The following is a 20,570-nucleotide window of genomic DNA, read 5'->3' as shown; positions in this document are numbered from 1 at the left end:
CCCATGTTCTAGTTGAAATGTATAATTTCTTGTGTTAAAATATGTCTCTTTTGGTTTAGAATTCAGATGCAGCCTTGAGCCTATCACATTTTTTTCTTATTTAATTATTTAAGAGTTTACCCTTTGACATTCAACCAAACAACTATAGCATAGTGTACAAGAAGAGTTTAGTGGAGGTTCCTCAAACCACAGACAAAGTACCTTGCCCAAGCAGTACTATTGAGGAAAGGCCTTCAAAAGAAAAACAAAATCCAGGTTCCTTTCCCAAACTTCCAAATGTAGGTTGATAAGTGGTAATTACAATGGTCATATTTATGAATATTGCTGGGAAGGGGATATAGGAGAATGTAGTAAAATAAAATGTAAAGAATAGGATATTTAGTCTGTTTTTAATAAATATGATTTTTTTCTTGGGATTGCTCCATGGCATCTTATTTAATGTTTTAGTATATATTAATTTAACTGAACAAGTAATGTATACAGTCTTCCCTTGTTATTACTGACCTCTTTATAACAGATTTTGGTTATAACAGACTGAGTGCCCCCAAAGTAGTCAGACACCATTGCCTCTTTAAGAACACAGGCCACTAGTTGCACTGTGGCAGGTTATTGAAATTGTCAAGCAATTGCTTGGATCGACAGTGTTTAAGAAGGAACTGCAGATGCTGGAGAGTAACAAAGAATGTATACACAAAAAAGCTGGAGAAACTCGTGTGGTGTGCAGCAACATCTATTTGAGCGAAGGAAATATAGGCAACGTTTCGGGCCGAAACCCTTCTTCAGACTGAAAAGAAGGGTTTCGGCCCGAAACGTCGCCTATTTCCTTCGCTCCATAGATGCTTTCCTGCACCCGAACTGAGTTTCTGCCCGCTTTTTTGCCCACAGGCATCAAAGGTATAACCTGCTTGGATCGACACTTGTGCATTGATACTCTGTTAAACAATGTAACAATGTAATAGTATTTTTACCATGACAAAAATAAATGTTTTAGATGTTAATAAGAACTTTGTATTTGAAAGCAACTCATCTCACAAAGATACAGTGGTTGGAGCTCGGTTATAAGGGACAATTAGCAATAACAGACACCATTTCCCCCGCCACTCTTATGGTCCTTTATAACAAAAGGTTATTTGTATATACCTATAGGAACCGGTTGAAGATGGTAAGGAAATAAAGTGCGTGTGTTTGTGTGTTATTCCAGCTGAAAGTTTTGATTTTTTTCAGTCACACAAACAAGTTCAGTACAATAATATTATTGTACATTATTATTTAGGGAGGGACAGAAACACCTTGAAGCCATTTTTTAAAAGAAAAAACATTGTTAGTGTTCTCCCAAATTCTGTCTATTGATTCTTTCCTGAAGCGTAGTGTTTTCCTAAAGCGAGTCCAGAACATGAGTACTGCCCGTCTGTTTTAATTGCCCACAGGCATCAAAGGTATAGTAGATTTTGTCTTTCCCCCACGGTTCACATGCTTCCAGCAGTGATTTCTGAATTCTGATTATAACTTGAATCTCAGCCACTTTAGAAACTTACTTGTTTTCCTCAAAGTAGACCATAATGATTCATTATTAGCACCACCAACACAGCCGAGCTTAATTAACTCGGCAGCTACCAGAAATGAAATCCGAGATGTTAGTGTTTCTCGTAGCTCAACAGACTGCAGCTGTGTTGTCTCAGTGTGGTTGTGCTTTCCTGCTGCATTTCAAATGAGACTTTGTAATCTTTATTACTGTATTTGATACTTTCTCTTTACTTTACAGTACGTTCAGAAAGTATTCAGACTTTTTCTACATTTTGTTACGTTACTGCCTTATTCTGAAATGGATTAAATTCTTTTTTATCATCAATCTCCACACAATACCCATGATAGAAAAAAGTGAAAACAGGTGTTTAGAAACTTTTGCATAGTAATTAAAAATAAATAACTGAAATATCACATTTACATAAGTATTCAGACCCTTTACTCAGTACTTTGTTGAGTCGCCTTTGGTAGCGATTACAGCCTCAGGTTTTCTTGGGTATGACACTACAAGCTTGGCACACCTGTATTTAGTAGTAGATCCTTCTCTGGCAAGAGCAAGCCCCAGGGCCATTTCAGTGATTCACCCCTAGCTTTTCCCAATTCTCAGACATCAGTCTGAGTATTTCAAAGTTCAGAGTGTGCAAGTCTCATTCCCTTTGTGCTACTTTGCCAACGCCAGATTCTAAGTTGCAGGATGGTAGTAGGGATAATGGTGTGGGAGGTAAATAGGGGAACCCATACGTGGGTTGTTATCATAGGAATCCCACTCCTGATATTGGCAAGGGCACTGATGATATCGATCATTCCAGGTATCACTACCTCTGCTCTACTCGGCAACCTCACAACACTGCAAAGAAACGCCACCATTGACTCTATCTACACTTCTCACTGCTTTGAGAAAGCAGCCAGTGTAATTTATTGGAAAAGTCACTACTGCACTCCCTTAAATTCAGTGCTTAGATTGAAATCCCTTTTAAACCATTGCATAATAGGCCGGAAGGTTTAAGTGGCACATTATTCATGGTCTGAGAAAACTTACAGCCCATGGGGCATAACACTGATTCCAACAATTTCAGATAACAAGCCGTGCCCGTTTGTGTCAGTGCCTGCCAATTTTGATGAATAGTATTGAACCTGAAAGATTAAAGATTAACTTCTTAGATGCTGAGTACTTTCCAAACTATTGTGGGTTTTCTTTCAAGTTTCCAGTATGTTTATGGAGTCTGAAGTTTAGGAGGATGGGAGGTAAGGCTGTGAATAAAATTGAAAGGCTATGTCCTCAGGCTTGGGCAAATTGACTTTAGTGAAGCCTTTGATAAGGTCATGCATGGTAGATAAGTCTGGAAGGGTAGATTGCGCAGGATCCAAGGTGAGCTAGCTAATTGGATGCAAAATTGGATTGGTGGAAAGAGTCAGAAGGTGTTGGTAGTGGGTTGTTATTTAAATAGAGATATTTGATCTGTGGTTAGACACACAAATTGCTGGAGTAACTCAGCGGGTCAGACAGCACCTCGGGAGAAAAAGGATGAGTGACATTTCGGGTTGGGATTCTTCTAGTCTGAAGAAGAACACATCCATCCTTTTGTTTTTGTTATGAAGCTGACAATAGACAATAGGTGCAGGACAAGATACAAGATACAATTTATTTGTCATTTGGACCCCTTGAGGTCCAAACGAAATGCCGTTTCTGCAGCCATACATTACAAACAAATAGACCCAAGACACAACATAATTTATATAAACATCCTTCACATTGCTGTGATGGAAGGCCAAAAAAACGTATCTCTCCACTGCACTTCCCCCCCCCACCCCGATGTCAAAGTCAAAGCTGGAGGCGGGTTCACAGATGGTGATTGTGCCACGGCCATTAAAGCCACGCCGGGTGATGCAAGGTCGCACACCGGGTTCTTGATGTTAGAGCCCCCGGCGTGCGCTCGCAGAGTCCCGCAGCCATTCCAAGCCGCGCGGGGCGGTGCTGTAAGGCCCCGCTCCAGGAGCTCTTCGACCCCGCAACTCGGGCGGGAGAAGTCGCCGTTGCGGGAGCCCTGAAAAGCGGTCTCCCTCCAGGGACCCGCGGGCTCCCGGTGCCGCCGTCCGCCAGACCCGCAGTTGCAGCCTCCGAATCTCCGGAGGTCGGGCCGCAGCAGCGCTCCACCACCGCTCCACCCGCTCCGGACTCGGCCAGCTCCGCGACGGTGAGGTGAGTAGTCGGCACCAGAGCCCCCGGTCTTCCTGTTGGAGGCCGCTCCCCGTTGCAGCCCCAACGACAACGGAGACCCGACAAAGAAAAGGTCGGGTCTCTCGCGCAGGGAGAGATTTAAAAATTACCCCCTCCCTCCCACCCCCACCCCCCCCACACACACATACCCCAACAAAAAATAACAAAAACTTCATAAAAACATAGACAAAAAATAATAAAAACGCAGACGGGCTGCAGAGGCCGCTGCTGACGAGAGTCGCGCCGCCTACCGTACCAGAGTAGGCCATTCGGCCCTTCGAACCAGCACCACCATTCAATGTGATTATGACTGATCATCCCCAATCAGTACCCTGTTCCTGCCTTCTCCCCCATATAGAAACATAGAAAATAGGTGCAGGAGTAGGCCATTCGGCCCTTCGAGCCTGCACCGCCATTCAATATGATCATGGCGGATCATCCAACTCAGTATCCTGTACCTGCCTTCTCTCCATATCCCCTGATCCCTTTAGCCACAAGGGCCATATCCGCTATTTTTAAGAGCCCTATCTAGCTCTCTCTTGAAAGCATCCAGAGAACCCGCCTCCAATGCCCTCTGAGGCAGAGAATTCCAGACTCGCCACTCTCTGTGAGAAAAAGTGTTTCCTTGTCTCCGTTCTAAATGGCTTACTCCTTATTCTTAAACTGTGGCCTCTGGTTCTGGACTGCACAACATCGGGAGCATGTTTCCTGCCTCTAGCCTGTCCAAACCCTTAACAATCTTATATGTTCCAATGAGATATCCTCTCATCCTTCCAAACTCCAGAGTGTACAAGCCCAGCTGCTCCATTCTCCCAGCATATGCCAGTTCCGCCATCCCGGGAATTAACCGTGTAAACCTACGCTGCACTCCCTCAATAGCAAGAATGTCCTTCCTAGGGTTCCTAAGCTGCTTAGTAAACTGGTCAGAAGGTGATTCTAGATAGAGAGAAAATGTGTGATGCTCTAACGATTGAGATACCCAGGCTCTAGTAGCATGATAGACACAAAATGCGGGACAGGCAGCATCTCTGGAGAAAAACAAAATACTGTCTGACCTGCTGAGTTACTCCAGCACTTTGTGTCTATCTTTGGTATGTACCGGCATCTCCATTTCATTTCTACACTCTAGTATCGTGAGTATGGCGTCAAAATGTAGCAAATGAAGAGAAGTGACGGGATATTAGAACGGATTAAAAATGGCAATGAAATTCTGTGAATGTTATTCGTAAAATAAAATTCTAATATCCTCTGGTATTATGCTCTGTGGTTTGGAAAAGTGCAGGTACTTAAAGCTAGTGCCAAAAAACATTAAAGGCAGCATTTCATGTTGATAAAACTATCTTTTTATTCGATTTTAAAAAAAAGTAATTGGAATTTTGGGTCTTATGAGCTACAGAACGTGAAACCCATAGGTAATGATGAATACGATAAAGCCAGGAGTGCCTTGTGAAGCTTTTGCTGCACAGTAAAGGGAAATGAATTTCAAAGGAAGAATTAAAAACATTCTAATGATAAATATGCAGATCATGGGCCAATGTGACAAGTATTTAAATTTATGAAAGGATAGGGTAACTTGCATAGAGTGCTCTATGACTGGGGGATATTAATATTTGAGTTTTAGAATTGGGAAGTGCGAAGCACAGACTGTAGTTATTTTTAGTGGCTGTGCTGAAATTGTTCATTTTTTTAAATAAATAAGATAGGGTGGATAACTGTCCTTGGTACAGATCAATTAGGTCAAATGGATATCCATCTCTATGGAGTTTAATAATTTCATTAAAGTGAACCCTTGGTTGCATGGCTGTTCAGCAATCTACAGTTTGTAGATTGTGGACTGCAAATCAGCAAGCAATCAGATTATTTTCACATAATTACACACCCTGAGATATTGGCATTCTAATAAACGAGGGGTGGATTCAGTTTTCTCCCTGGGACAATGGGATTGCCAATTCAATTATGTTGGTACTGTTATTTTATAATAGATTTTAAAATAATGTAAAAAGATTTACTCTGATAGTTTGGGCTGTGTGTTTAATTTGTGGAGTTAGTGAAGTAGACAGGGTTGAGTACGAGCTGTAATGAATAGCGATTTGATCAAATGAAATACAAGCAATTTGCATTTTAAAACACACATGAATTGTTGGGTACCACATCAAAGCCTAACTCAGTGCTCTGCAACCATCTACTGCCAAAATCTTGCACTGTCTTTAACTCCACCACAGTTTGATTTTGTGTGAGGGAGAACCCAAGATATTTGTGAAAAAACTCTGAAATTATTTGGGGCTACACAGTAGTCATTTATCTTTGAAATGTAACTGGCAGTTCCTCGAATTCCATCAGCTGTTCTTGGATGTAATTAGGAATGTGTTGAAATTTAGTACTTGCACTTTGGTGTGACTAAGAGAATGCTCTAAGCCATTGACAGTTCCCAAATACTGCAAGGAATATAAGATGCAATAGTAAAAAAAGAATGGCTAAGCATTAGATCTTGAAATTTTTATTAAATTCCATTTAATGGACTACAGGTTGTTCCGCTATAACACACATTTCCGTAACACTAATTGGATATAACATGATTGACATATTAGTGAACACTGTGTTACATGTTCCAAACTGATTATAATGTGATTTAGATGGGGAATTGGAGAACCACTTAAAAGTTACTTTGCAAATTGACAAGCAGAAAAAAAGCTGACGGGATGGAAAAAACAGTCTGAAGAAATCTGTTTCCATGTAACCTCTCTGCAGTAGTCAGACACCATAGTCTCTTAAGAACACAGTCTCAGTTTCACTGCAGGTGGTTATTGAAATTGACAAGCGATCACTTCTATTGACACTTATGCAATCTTGCTCCATTCAATAATGTAACCTAAAGCTTTCGGTATTTTAGCTTGCAGTAACATGAATAAACTCATGGCTATAAAAAAGACCTCTAATTATGAAAATCCTGCAAGATAAAACGTTATTGTGAGTCTGAAACACTAACCCCTAACCCCTCTTTCCGTATTGACATAATTGTTTTCCAATATGATTTTCTATAAAATAACCCAACTATCACATTGTGGCAGAACTATTCGAATGCAAATTAACTCCTGCCCTATGTATGTTTACCTGTTGCTCTGATCATGGCCATTATAAATTAGCATTCTAAGTTTAACCTATGCAAGATGGGAAATTGTTGCTCGGTACTGTTTATCTAAGACGTAGGGGAGCCAATAGAAGTGAACGATAATTCAGTAGATAGGCCATATATCATATCAAGCAGAAAAGTATTTATTCAATGCCAAATATCATGCTATCAAATAGATTTTTTTTGTGAGAATCATTGAAAATTGAGGTAAAAATCTAACAATTTGCTATAAAAGTTTGAGTGCCTTTGAAATTGGGTTCAGCTCCATCTCTGTTGATTTGACCCTGGTTAATTCTCAATCATGTGGTGTTACTGGTAGATAGGGTGATCAAGGCGGATTTTGGTACATTGACCTTCATCAGTCAGGGTATTGAGTACAGAAGTTGGGATGCCATGTTACAGTTGTGCAAGATGTTGGTGTGGCAGCATTTGGAGTATTGTGTTCAGTTTTTGTCACCCTGCTGTGGGAATTATATGGTTAAACTAGAAAGAGTGCAAGAAGAAGATGTTGTCAGTACTTGAGGGCCTAAGCTGTGGGGTGAGGGTGGACATAGGTTAAATGTGAGGAGGTGGGATTAGCGTAGACAGGGCATCTTGGTTGGTGTGGGCAAGTTGGGATGAAGGGCCTATGGACTCTGACAGTTAGAAGAAAGAAAAATAGGTGAAAAGTGGCAAAGCGTGTTCAAATGTGAGGGTCTCAAATCTACCACATTGAGAAAGTGGTAGATCTTGCCCCAAGAACAGTTAAATGTCTCTTGCTTGTGTCCTGCAGTTGCAATAAAACTTATACTCTAAATAGCTGACGGTATTGTGGTGCAAATGATCGATGTGAATTGTTGGTATAAATGATGCACTATGTCATTGTAGTCATGCACTTGTCATTGTGATAAACGAGTACTTTGATTCTGTAGGTGATCTAACTTTAAAAAATGTGAATTGACTGTAGATATTGGGATTTTTAAATATATTTTGAAGCAAGTGCTTACAGATTTGTAAATTCCTTCAGCTATCAATGAGAAGGCAAGTGACTTGCTTATTTCTCCCCCACTGACCAATTGACAGTTGTTAACGGGTCTTTAATTTTAAAATCTTGATTGCTCTGAGATACTTGAATGAGATAATACATTCACAATTAAACAAAGCACTACAAATACACATCTGGTCTGTCTGCGTCACGGAAAAAATGTGCTCAGAATTTGCTTTAAAAATAACATCAGTGTTATATGTTATCAATGTGGAAATCACTGCAACCATTGGTAAGTGTAAATAAGCAAGAAGTTCAAGATCATCTTTAATCAGCACCCATATTCTAACAGTACAGCAGGTCGTTAGTTGTTACTTCATCGTTACTGCTTCCAAGACTGACCAGTGTAGAAAGTGGGTGTTAGTATGAATCATACAGTTAGGTGGGGTTAGTGATGCTATTCCACTATGATTGGTTCACATGCGATAACCAATCTACAGTAAGGAGGAGAGTCCATTAATTACAGTTCACTACTGTTTTATGGCCAAATTGTACAGTTCTACCATTTTCTTTTTAAAAACAGGATCTCACACTTGGCTTTCAGGTGACTTGCAGAAAATGGCTGTACTGGAGCATAACTTGCCACTAAACTGGCTGAATAATTAATGTTAATAAACATCAAAACAGTAATCATTAATTATTATTAAACAGCCTTTCCTGCTCAGAAAAGTAAACAGTTCTAAGTGTTGACTAATATTTCCTATTCTGAATTGTTGAAAATTGCCCTTTTTTTCCATTGCCTTTTTCCCTGCTTTTGGGCACAGTTTCTATTTACTTCACACTCTCTTTCATTTTTCCTTTCTTCTCTCTCTTCATTTCTCAGTTTTTCATCTTTCCATTCATTTCTGTCTTTCCCTTCCTGATTTGATGCTGCATTAAAGTGACTCTTCTGCGTTTGTGTCTCATTCTCTAAATGTCATCGGCATGTTAATTGAAGATGCAAGATGCTGGAATTGAGCAAAATACTGTCAGTTTTCAGTGTGGAAACAGGCCCTTTGGCCCAACTTGTCCACACCGACCAACATGTCCAACATCTACACTTGCCCACCTGCATGTGTTTGGCCATTTCCTCTCTAACCTGTCCTATCCATGTACCTATCTAAATGCTTCTTGAACGTTGCAATAGTACCTGGCCCAACTGCCTCCTCGGGCAGCTCGTTCCATACATCCACCACCCTTTCAGTAATTTTTATTTTAATTGCCCCTCGGTTTCCTATTAAATCTTTCCCCCTCACCTTAAACCTACAGTGCCCTCCATAATGTTTGGGACAAAGACCCATCATTTATCTATTTGCCTCTGTACTACCCAATTTGAGATTTGTAATTTAAAAAATCACATGTGGTTAAAGTGCACATTGTCAGATTTTATTAAAGAGTATTTTTATACATTTTGCTTTCAGCATGTAGAAATTACAGCTGTGATTATACATAGTCCCCCCTTTTCAGGGCACCATATTGTTTGGGACACATGGCTTCACAGGTGTTTGTAATTGCTTAGGTGTGTTTAATTGCCTCCTTAATGTAGGTATAAGAGAGCTCTCACCACCTAGTCTTCCCTCATCATTCCATCACCTTTGGAAACTTTTATTGCTGTTTGTCAACATGAGGACCAAAGTTGTGCCAATGAAAGTCAAAGAAGCCATTATGAGACTGAGAAACAAGAATAAAACTGTTAGAGACAACAGCCGAACAGGCTTTCCAAAATCAACTGTTTGGAACATCATTAAGAAGAAAGAGATCATTGGTGAGCTTACTAATCGCAAAGGGACTGGCAGGCCACGGAAGACCTCCACAGCTGATGACAGAAGAATTCTCTCTATAATAAAGAAAAAAAAAACCCAAAGATCAAAAACACTCTTCAGGAGTCTGATTTGTCAATGACCACTGTCTGCAGAAGACTTCATGAACAGAAATACAGAAGCTACACTGCAAGATGCAAACCACTGGTTAGCCGCAAAAATAGGGTGGCCGTGTTACAGTTTGCCAAGTACAGTGTACTTAAAATAGCAACCACAGTTCTGGAAAAAGATCTTGCAGACAGATGAGACAAAGATTAACTTATCTCAGAGTGATGAGCAAAGTATGGAGGAGAGAAAGAACTGCCTAAGCATACCACCTCATCCATGAAACACAGTGGTGGAGGTGTTGTGGCTGCTGAAGGTACTGGCTCACTTATCTTCATTGATGATACAACTGCTGATGGTAATAGCCTAATGAATTCTGAAGTGTATAGACACATCCTATCTGCTCATGTTCAAACAAATGCCTCAAAACTCATTGACCGGTGGTTCATTCTATAGCAAGCCAATGATTCCAAACATACTGCTAAAGCAATGAGTGTAACACATTGGTCCCTGAATTAGATAGTTAATTCAAGCTCTGTTTTAGTGCCTTGACTGCTAATCGAGGATAGTAATTCATTAAAGTGCTTAACGAATATTGCATGTTTGATGGGGAATGTCTTTGGGATGAACTGTTAAACTTTTCATCAAACCTTTCATCAGTTTAATCAACCCATCCAAAATAAGTATACTATTCTTTCTCCAATTGTATTTTAATTTTAATTGTGAAAGGAAAAGATTTGCATTCATGTAGTGGCTTTTTTGACTTATAGATGTTCCAAAATGTTTTATAGACATATTTTTGAAGTATACTCGTGTGTACTGTTATAGGAAATTGAGCCAATTCCCACACAGCAAGATCCGAAATGTAGCAATACTCTAATGACCAGATCATCTTCTTTAGTAATGTTAATTGAAGGTAATGTTAGTTTGCCTTTAAGCCCAAAGTTCTTGGTGAGTTATGGTTGCACATGTGTGGGGAAGGTATTTCTGTTGCATTCTGAAATGTCTATTTTGTTAAAATCTTGCAGATCCACTATCCATGAGCCCTCAAAAAGCTTTGGAAAGCATTGGCGCAAACTTACAAAAGCAATATGAGAACTGGCAGCCAAGGGTAAGTTTACAAATTTTGTGAATATATTTCACCAATTGTAATGCAATTAAACAAAACGGCTTTCCTCAATGAAAATCAAAATCCTGCAGATGCTGGAAATCTGAAATAAAAACAGAAAATGCTGGAAATGCTCAGCAGATCAGGTAGCATCCATGCAAAGAGCAGTTTCTGCAGATCCAGCCTGACCTCGCTAATATTTTCAGCATTTTCTGTTTTTATTTCACGAAATGTGCATTTAAATGTTAGATTGGAAATTGGAATTCTAAGGGAAAATGAATACTTTATTGAAGAAGAGTTTTTCTTGGATTTTATCATTCTGTATCTGTGATGTTATTGAGAAGCCGGTTGTGTGTACCTCCTGATGAAAATAAGCTCATTTTCCATCTCTTTTAATTGCTTCCATTTGTCTTTTTGCAAGTATTTGTACCATTCCATTATTTCATCCATTTCTAATTTAGACAGCGTCATTTTTGTTCAACTATATTGTATGTTTGGTGGCTTTAGAAATGCCTGAGTTTATATAATGTATCATTGAAGTTGTTGATAAAATGGGAGTTACTTAAGTCCCAGTTAGGGCTCAGTTGGATTATTACCATTACTTCCATATTCAAAGATAACTGTATCTGAAGTAATTCTTTTGAGTTTTACCATTTAATGTACATTTTCCTTTTGTTTGCAAACATTGAGATACACTTATTTATTGCTCTATGCCATTTTGTAATCCTCAACTGCTGACGATGTCTGTAGGAGCCATTTATGCTTAGGTTAGTTACTGTTAGTATATTATAGTATTTTGTCACATATTTCTTGTTGTGTCATTTTGAATGCTTGGGGGTGGGATTTTGATACCTTAGTCGGCGTGGATTTATGTAGATGGGCGTGACTTACATCGAACTAAGTGATACGACTGGGGTGGTCGGGTAAGACGGGAGCTGGCACCGGAGAGAAGACACAGTTTTTACTTTAATGTAATGGCAATTTCAAACGTTTCCATTGACATTACATTAAAGTGAAAATTGTGTCTTCACTCCGGTGTCAGCTGTCATCTACCCTGACCACCCCTGTCCAAAGCACAAATAGTACGCAGTTGGATGTGAAATGAGTTCTGAATTACCAGTGATACTGATAACTTTGTTGTGCAAGTACATTGAATTAAAGCAAGAAGAAACTAGAGCGATGAACTATAATTATGCACTCTTTCAACTCTGTCGCACCTCATTTAGATTGTCATCCTGCATATATATGGGGGGGTTGGAAATTCAGCCATGCAATTTTGGTGAAGGGCTGCAGTGGATCTTCTCGGAGCAGTTAATATGATACCAATCCACTCCAACTGTTCTTGAAAGGATGTAGAAGGATGTAGATATTTTTTATTATTGGTAATACATTTGTCACAGTTTTGCATTTTATCCTTCTGGGAAATTTATTTTGCAAGAGCTCAACTCACTAAGGATTAGACGTGCCATGACTCTCTGGCTTGTTGCATCCGGGATCAGTTCTTGTTTCTCTTTCATTTGACTTGATAAGTCTCTTGATTTTTCAACCGCAGCTTTTTCCTAACTAATTCAGTACCGTCCTTTAACTACTTTTGATATTCCTTCAAATGGATCTTTTGGCATTATTACATAAATAGTAAAAACTGATCTAGATCCTATTCTGTCCTTCAGTTCTCTAAATCGTGAAGGGTTTGATTCATTTTGAGACTGGTGAGGATTTAGCTAGGGTAATCTGATTTCCCTGAGGTGTTCTACTTCAGAGCCGATTAATTGAAGTTTGCGACATTTGGTGGAAGTACTTGGTTCTGAAGTACTGCATGAATCACAGTTAAACACAAAATGCTTAACATTTATTTTTGTTGAGATAAACAGTTATGAGTGGTGACACTTTGGCAAACTTGCTCTGGATTATGTACTATAGATATTTTTGATATTATCATTTTTGTAAACCAGCACGCGTTTCCTTTTTATATTTTTTAAACTTGATAAACGTGTACTTAAAGATCAATGTATCTGAAGTAATTCTTTTGAGTTTTGCCATTTTAGTGTGCATTTTCTTCCTTTCTTTCCTCCTTGAATGTATCAGTCCACTTCCTCAGACCAGCATTATGACTTTTCTGCATTATCATAAGCTCTATCACTCACTCTTCTCCGCTATCTGTTTATCATTGCTGCGCTTGGCTGCTGCAAAGAACACGTTCCCTACCACCAGCTTTCTCCAGGGCCAACTCTATTCTCGTTTTTAGCACAAAAGTAATTTGCTGCTAATTCTTTTTCAACTTTGGACCCTTCCAAGTGCACTTTTTTTTTTGTAGCTCGTTCCCTATAACTTGGTGATAAAACAGAAAATGCTGGATGTACGCAGAAGGTCAGACAGATTCTGCGGAGTGAGAAACAAAACTAATGCTTTGGGTCAACGACATTATTGAAAATGGTCAGTCGTTTCATCAACCTGCAATGTTAACTCTGTTTCCCTCTACAGAAATTGCTTGAACTGCTGAGTATTTCCAGCATTTTGTGTTTCAGTTTGAAATTCCCTGCATTTACATTTTTTTCTACTTTTCCAATACCATTGTGTTTAGTTCCTTGGATGTCTTCAATTTATAGGATTCCTGCGTTTAATTTCTGGGGGGCTTTCACGTTCTTTGAAGTTAATTACTGGACTGTTCCTCCTGCTGTTTTACTTATTTTAAATTTCATTAAATCTTAGTATAAATACAGATTCTGAAGTTCCATATTAAAGATGACTGGTTTTATGTATTGAGTGATGAATATCTACTGGCTATAAAATTGGAGTGGCTGCCAAATTGACTGAGACTTCACATCTCCATAGTGGTGCATTCTAAGAATAAATGTATCTGATAAATTGTGGAATGTCATCAGAATTGTCATAATGACCTAGCTAATTTAATACTCAGAGTAAATCAGGTGAGTATCAAACCCATCTTGTCACTGTTAACAATGTAAAGCAGTTCGATGGATATCTTTCCTGTGATGTATCCTTTCTGAGGAGCAAAGAGCTAGTTGGAAAGTTGTGCATGGCTCATTCAACTGTGGCAACTATGGTGCACGGGTTAGAGGAGCGGAGTGGGCACTAGCTTGCGTGAATGTTCATGAGGAAAGTTCAAACTATTCCATGAGCTGGGGATGAGGTCAATGATCCATGGGACTCATGGACTCGCTGGATACACTTTGCCTTCTAAATATTCTTTAAGGAACAATGAATTGATAATTTTTGAATATTTGAGGTAGCACAAGACACAGTCTCTAGGCGATATGTAGATGCTGATGAGAGGGTAATGGGCAGAGATGGTGACAAAGGCTAGAAGTCAGAAGGAGACAAATGGGTATCACACGAGGCAGGAAGAGGAGGAGGTGAGGAAGAGGACACGGGGGAGGGAAAAGTGCAGGGATAAAAGGACAATGGGGACGCGGGGATGGAAACTGTTGGAAATGTAAGCCAGTCTACAGCCTAGGAATCTCAGAAAATTCATACTACAAACAACATTCAACAACAAAACTTGCAGTTTTAATTACATTGAGATGCCCTCAGGTTCTTTGCAGATGAATTAAGCAACATTTGACAGACTTGCATGGGGAAGCATGGGGGCTGGTGCTCAGGGTGGGCTTAAAATAGAGATCAGTAGAGTTGCCCAGGGAGAGAACACCAGGCGTTTGATTGCAATGGTATTAATCTCTAAAGGGAAATACTTATTTTTTCTCTCCCGACTCTAAGGCCTAATATTGTTGTTCGAGGGGGAATAATGTGTACAGGGGCAGATTTAAATAGATTAATTTTTTTAATGCAATTCGTGGAAGAGTAAAAAGAAAGTAGAATTAGGCAAACAATAAGGCCTGCAGTGAGTTGATTTGTTGTGCATAAATCAGAAAACAAATTTCTGCCAAAAATTATACATCAGCACTTTCAACAGGAAAGACACCAGGCAGAAATGGAATTCCCATTAGGTGATGAGAACAGAGATTGCTCTGAAGCATTATATTTCACTGGAATTCCTGTAGTTTAATGTGCATTTAAACAGGGCAGGAGCTTGGAATATATTATCACATTACACAAATAGTAAATATTAATATGTCTAACCATGAAATACGCAGGAGTGAAACAACAGTAAACAACGCAAACATCAGTGGTAGTTAAGTAAATTTTCTATCTCTTCAGCTATAGCACCAAGGCCTGAATGTGAGAAAGTAGAAAGGGGGGCACAGTGGCACAGCAGTAGGGTTGCTGCCTTGCAGCGCCAGAGACCCAGGCTCGATCCTAACTATGGGTGCTGTCTGTACAGAGGTTTGTACGTTCTTCCAATGACCATGTGGGTTTCCTCCGGGTGCCACAGGTTCCTCCCACATTCCAGGGATATGCAGGTTTGTGGGTTAGTTGGTTTCTATAAATTGTGTGTAGGATAGAATTAATGTACAGATGATTGCTGGTCGGCATGGACTCGGTGGGCTGAAGTGCCCATTTCCACACTATCTCTTAACTAAAGTAAACAAGGAACTGCAATGCTGGTTTACACAAAAAGGATGCAAAGTGCTGGAGTCACTCAGCGGGTCAGGCAGCATCTCTGGAGAACATGGATAGGACCCTTTCTTCAGACTGTTTGTGAGGGGGGGGAGGGGAAAGCTGGGAAAGAGGAGTGTGAATATGAATTACAATATAATAAAAATTAAAGACCACAGGCGACGAGGGATCTTTGACCTCAAACAATAACTATTTTTTTTTGCAATGAAGGAATGGTGAACATTGATTGAATAATGTAATGTAATTTCCAAGTTTGGAAGAGGTACTTATACAGCCAAGGAAGAATCACAAAAGAACGGATCCTTGAACAAAGTGTTGCAAAATAACTCATTGAGAGACGGGCATAGTTAGCATTTGCATGATTTAGGCAAGCAATGCTTTATATCTGGGGAGGTGAGCACACTCAAAAGAGAAGATAGACCCAAAAAGCTGGAGTAACTCAGCGGGTCAGGCAGTATTGCTGGAGAGAAGGAATGGGTGATGTTTTGGGTCTCGACCCGAAACGCCACCCATTCCTTCTCTCCAGAGATGCTGCCCGAGACTCTGAGCAGCACCTCATATTTCGCTTGGGCAGCTTACACCCCAGCGGTATGAACATTGACTACTCCAATTTCAGGTAGTGCCTGCTTTCTCCTTCCCTTCCCTTCCCAGCTCTCCCTCAGCCCACTGTCTCCGCCTCTTTATTTCTTCTTCCCGCCCCCCCCACCCCACCCTCACATTAGTCTGAAGAAGGGTTTGACCCGAAACTTCGCCCATTTCCTTCGCTCCATAGATGCTGCCTCACCTGCTGAGTTTCTCCAGCATTTCTGTCTACCTCTGAATTACTCCAGCATTGTGTGTCTATCTGTGGCGTAAACCGGCATCTGCAGTTCCTTCCGACAATGAATCATTCATGACATGACACCCTAGGTGATAAAGAGATGTCAGCGTTTGGAAATTGAGAATCATCAAAATAAGGGAAGGCGTTGGTTATAGGTGGGAAGAGATTGGAAACAAGGTAGAAAAAATAGTTGAGTTTTCAAATTCTAATTAGGTCTTGCTGATGGGATTCTATTTTGATAATTTCAGCTTTTATGCTGAAATGGGAAAAAGTACAAAATGTTTTTCTGTTCTGAATTTGACATTTTATACTCTGGAGAAGTAACCCTTCGGAATGGAAAATAGAAACATTTTTAAATAGTGTGAAAGTCTTAGTGAGCCAGCCATCAATGTTCATTATCGTATTAAAGCTTTCAACTTGCACAAACAGATTGTGAAACAGACATCTTAATCTACAGAAGTGGGCTTGGTCTGATGTCTCCAGACAGCTTGCAGAAGATGTGCATGCCATCAAAAGAACTATTGAAAATGAAAGAAACTTGTATTCAGCGTAGTTTTTCATCCGGAAATCAGTTTCCTCTTTGAAGGATTGGGGAGATGTTAAACTGCCAACCTCCTTGCTAGGTACTGTACTTAAAAAGGATAATTTCTGCGAAGGAAATTACTTTATGATTGAGTAAATTTTAGGCGCACATTCATTATACCAGATCTAAAGCACAGTTGGAATCTGTTAAATCTGTGTTTGCGCAACCTCTGATTACTGACTAGCTGAGCGACAATTCAATTTTGATATTAGTTGATGATTAAGAAAATTCTGTTTGGGTATGGGAGAAATAAGCATTGCATTACGCTCAATTGTATATTTTATTCATGATAAAATACAAAATACGTGCAATTAGTATTAAATATTACATTCTGCTGTAAGATTTCTACTGACATAGCCAGAGAGTGTTCTTCGTTCCTATTGGGCAGCATTTTTTTAAATTGAATAATTCAGAATGTGTTATTGATAAATTGGCCTAATGATTAGGTTTTGAGAGTTCTTGAAACACATGAAAGGCACATATGTAACCAGCATCACAGTCTTGACGTGCAAACGCTGCCCCTCCAGATTCTATTTTCCCCTATGGATTAATTTCTGTGCATCCTGGAGCGTGCTCTACATTGCCATTCATTCAGTGGATGATCTTTCAATGTGGTACTGTCTTTTGATCATCGCCAGGGTTATGAAGAATGCATGTACTGGTATAAAGGGATGTAAAGGGCTGACGTGTCCAAGTGTTCCTGTAACATCAAATGAGAATAGATTGCACAGTATCATGAGCTCAATTAAAGTGCTTAGATTAGTTGTGTGGGAAGGAACTGCAAATGCTGGTTGAAACAGAAGGTAGACACAAAATGCTGGAATAACTCAGTGGGACGTGACTTTCAATCTGATGAAGTGTCTCGACCCGAAACGTCACCAATTCCTTCTCTCCAGAGATGCAGCCTGTCCCGCTGAGTTTCTCCAGTATTTTTGTCTACCTTGGGATTATACTTAATCTGAAGCATTTTGTGTCTCATCTTCTGCTCAGTTTAGTTACTAAGTAGAACGTAAAGCCGTTGCAAATATGCACATGGACTTGACTTAATTTAGGCAATGGCAGAGATCTGTTGGTGATAATGATATGAAAGATTAGGATACATTTTGGCACATATTGCTAAAATTGTTAAGCAGTTTAATGTACAAGCTAACAGCAATAAAATAAATTTCTACACATTGAAAATGAGGTGCAGGAAATAATTGGGCTCACCACTGTCTTAAATTCCAGGAGCCATCAGAACAATTAGAGAGCTAAAGGTAAGGGACATAGTCTTGAAGAAAGAGTTAACTTTTCAAGAGTGAGATGGGGAGAAGTTCTTTTGAGTAGAGGTTTATACATCTTGCAATGTTGTCTTCTAGCCCAGAGTGGTGTGGGTGTTCTGTTTTTCCCTGTATTCGAGGCTCAAGATAGACACAAAGTGCTGGAGTAACTAAGCAGGTCGGGCAGCATCTCTGGAGAGAAAGGAATAGAAAACCCTTCAAGAAGGTTCCGACCTGAAACGTCACCCAACCTTTTTCTCCGGAAATGCTGCTTGACTCGCCAAGTTACTACAATTGGTATAAACCAGCATCTACAGTTCTTTATTTCCACCATCAAGAAAAACTTCTAAACGCCAGGATAGTTTACAGAGGCAATAAAGCCTTTCTTTAATATTTTCTCAGTAATATAAATGAAAATATTAGCTGCTTAATGGGCCAGCAAACTGTCATTGTTGGAGTTTGCATCGTTGAGCTCCTGATGGTCTTTAGGAGTGAGTCTCCTACACAACTGCGTAGAAGCGTAACTAGTTTATTTTTCATGGATCATTCAGATTAAAGTGATCACTTCCACTTAATATAGCACTCTTAATCTAGAAATAAAGCCACAGTCTGTATCTCTAGAATGTACTCAAAAGAAATCTTGGGATCAGTCTGAAGAAGGGTCTCGACCCGAAACGTCACCTATTCCTTCGCTCCACAGATGCTGCCTCACCCGCTGAGTTTCTCCAGCATTTTTGTCTACCCAGGGATTGTACTTAATCTGACGTTTCAGCGCCAGTGAAAGATGACTGTAGAATATAAAGCTGAAACTAAATGGACTGCACGTCTTTTAATGCCATCCAAATTAATTTTAAATGATTATTTTATCATTGGTGCAGCTGTATCATGTGGATTGCTTTTTGCCTCCTTAAAGCCAATTACTCACCTGTCTATTTCTGCTATTGATGTGTTCAGTTTTTTTTTTTGTGATTTTCCTCCTTGTAATCTAGTAGAATTGAGAAGAGATGTTTCAATTGGCTCACATAAATGAACCTGCTCTTTTGCATGACCTACTTTATTGCTGTTATAGAGTTCCCATGACGTTCCTACCCTACCTTTCCCCACTCTAATCCCACTGCCAATATCAAGAGTGGCTACTTAGTACAGGGATTGAAACATCAACACCCATTAGCTCTACCTACCCTGCTGCTTGTAATAAATTATTTGAGCTGAAGGAACAAGGTTTACAATAACGACACAAAGTACTGGATTAACTCAGCGGGTCAGGCAGCACATGTGGAAAACGTGGATAGATGACATTTCTTTGGACCCTTACGAGTGATGGTGGTGGTGAGGGAAATAAAACTGGAAGTAAAGAGGGGCAGGACTAAGCCTGGCGGGAAATATTCTTCCGATATTGGTATGTTTGTTGTCAACATGATTGTCTCTCCTGTTAAGAAGCTGATCTTAATGATCCTCAATGGTCTTATAAGGTAGCCAGGTTACATGTAATACAATCCTGCCGCATGGTAGAATGCATGAGAGGAGACGGGAAAATAACTATATTTTCACTCTCTTCCCTCCTTTCCCATCCCCCCCCCCCCCCCCCCCCAAGCACCATCCCCCCCCTCCACCGCTGAATGATATAATTGGAGAAGCCATACCTATTAAACAGGATTCTGACCCTAAACGCCACCTATCCAGAGATGTTTGCATGACTAGCTGAGTTACTCCAGCATTTTGTGTCGATATATGATATAAGCCAGCATTTGCATTTCTTTCCTATCCTCCAACTCAGTCAGATATCTAAGTATCAAAAATAAATGTTTATGAATATATCTGATTTTCAGAAAAAATAAATGGAGAAATATTGCAAAGCTGTTTGAAATACCTTCTTGGAGGGATTAGAAACATAGAAACATAGAAATTTGCAGGAGTAGGCCTTCGGCCCTTCGAGCCTGCACCGCCATTCAGAATGGCTGATCACCAAGTATCCCGTACCTGCCTTCTCTCCATACCCCCTGATCCCCTTAGCCACAAGGGCCACATCTAACTCCCTCTTAAATATAGCCAATGAACTGGCCTCAACTACCCTCTGTGGCAGAGAGTTCCAGAGGTGTGAAGAATTAGAATTCAACAAACACCATTGATGTTATTCAAATAAACTCACAGCAGCCGGGGGATTGCTTGGATCTGGCACGGCTGGAGGCTCTACAAAGGCCTAGTGGTGAGATCGGACACGGCACGGAGTGGTGGTAAAGGACACCAACAACATCGCCAGGTCAATCCCTGCAATGGTGACTTAGTGCTGCCACCAGGCATCTCTAAATTCTGCCTGGGTGAAGTTACTATTTTTTCACTACAACCAGTGCACTTTCATACTTGTGTCTGATTGTGTTATATAGTATGAACATTTAAAATTGTATGCAAAACAAAAAACTCCACTGTATCTAGGTAAATGTGTCAATAAAGTGTATTGCACTATTGATAAATGGATGAGCAGGTTTATCGCTAGGCATTTACACGACATTGCTGTCCCAAACAT

General features: G+C 39.9%; 1 protein-coding gene across 1 annotated transcript in view; it reads left to right on the top strand.

The window, feature by feature from the left end:
• Positions 1 to 20,570, top strand: part of rptor (regulatory associated protein of MTOR, complex 1) — a 292,378-nt gene that overhangs the window by 20,819 nt on the left and 250,989 nt on the right. Inside the window, exon 3 of the mRNA XM_055653834.1 lies at positions 10,769 to 10,851. Coding sequence (XP_055509809.1) covers positions 10,769 to 10,851 — 83 coding nt within the window. The remainder of the gene's footprint in view (positions 1 to 10,768; positions 10,852 to 20,570) is intronic.

Source organism: Leucoraja erinacea, chromosome 23 (genome assembly GCF_028641065.1).
Source record: "Leucoraja erinacea ecotype New England chromosome 23, Leri_hhj_1, whole genome shotgun sequence".
Classification (NCBI taxonomy): Eukaryota; Metazoa; Chordata; class Chondrichthyes; order Rajiformes; family Rajidae; genus Leucoraja; species Leucoraja erinaceus.
This window is presented reverse-complemented; position numbering and strand designations above follow the sequence as displayed.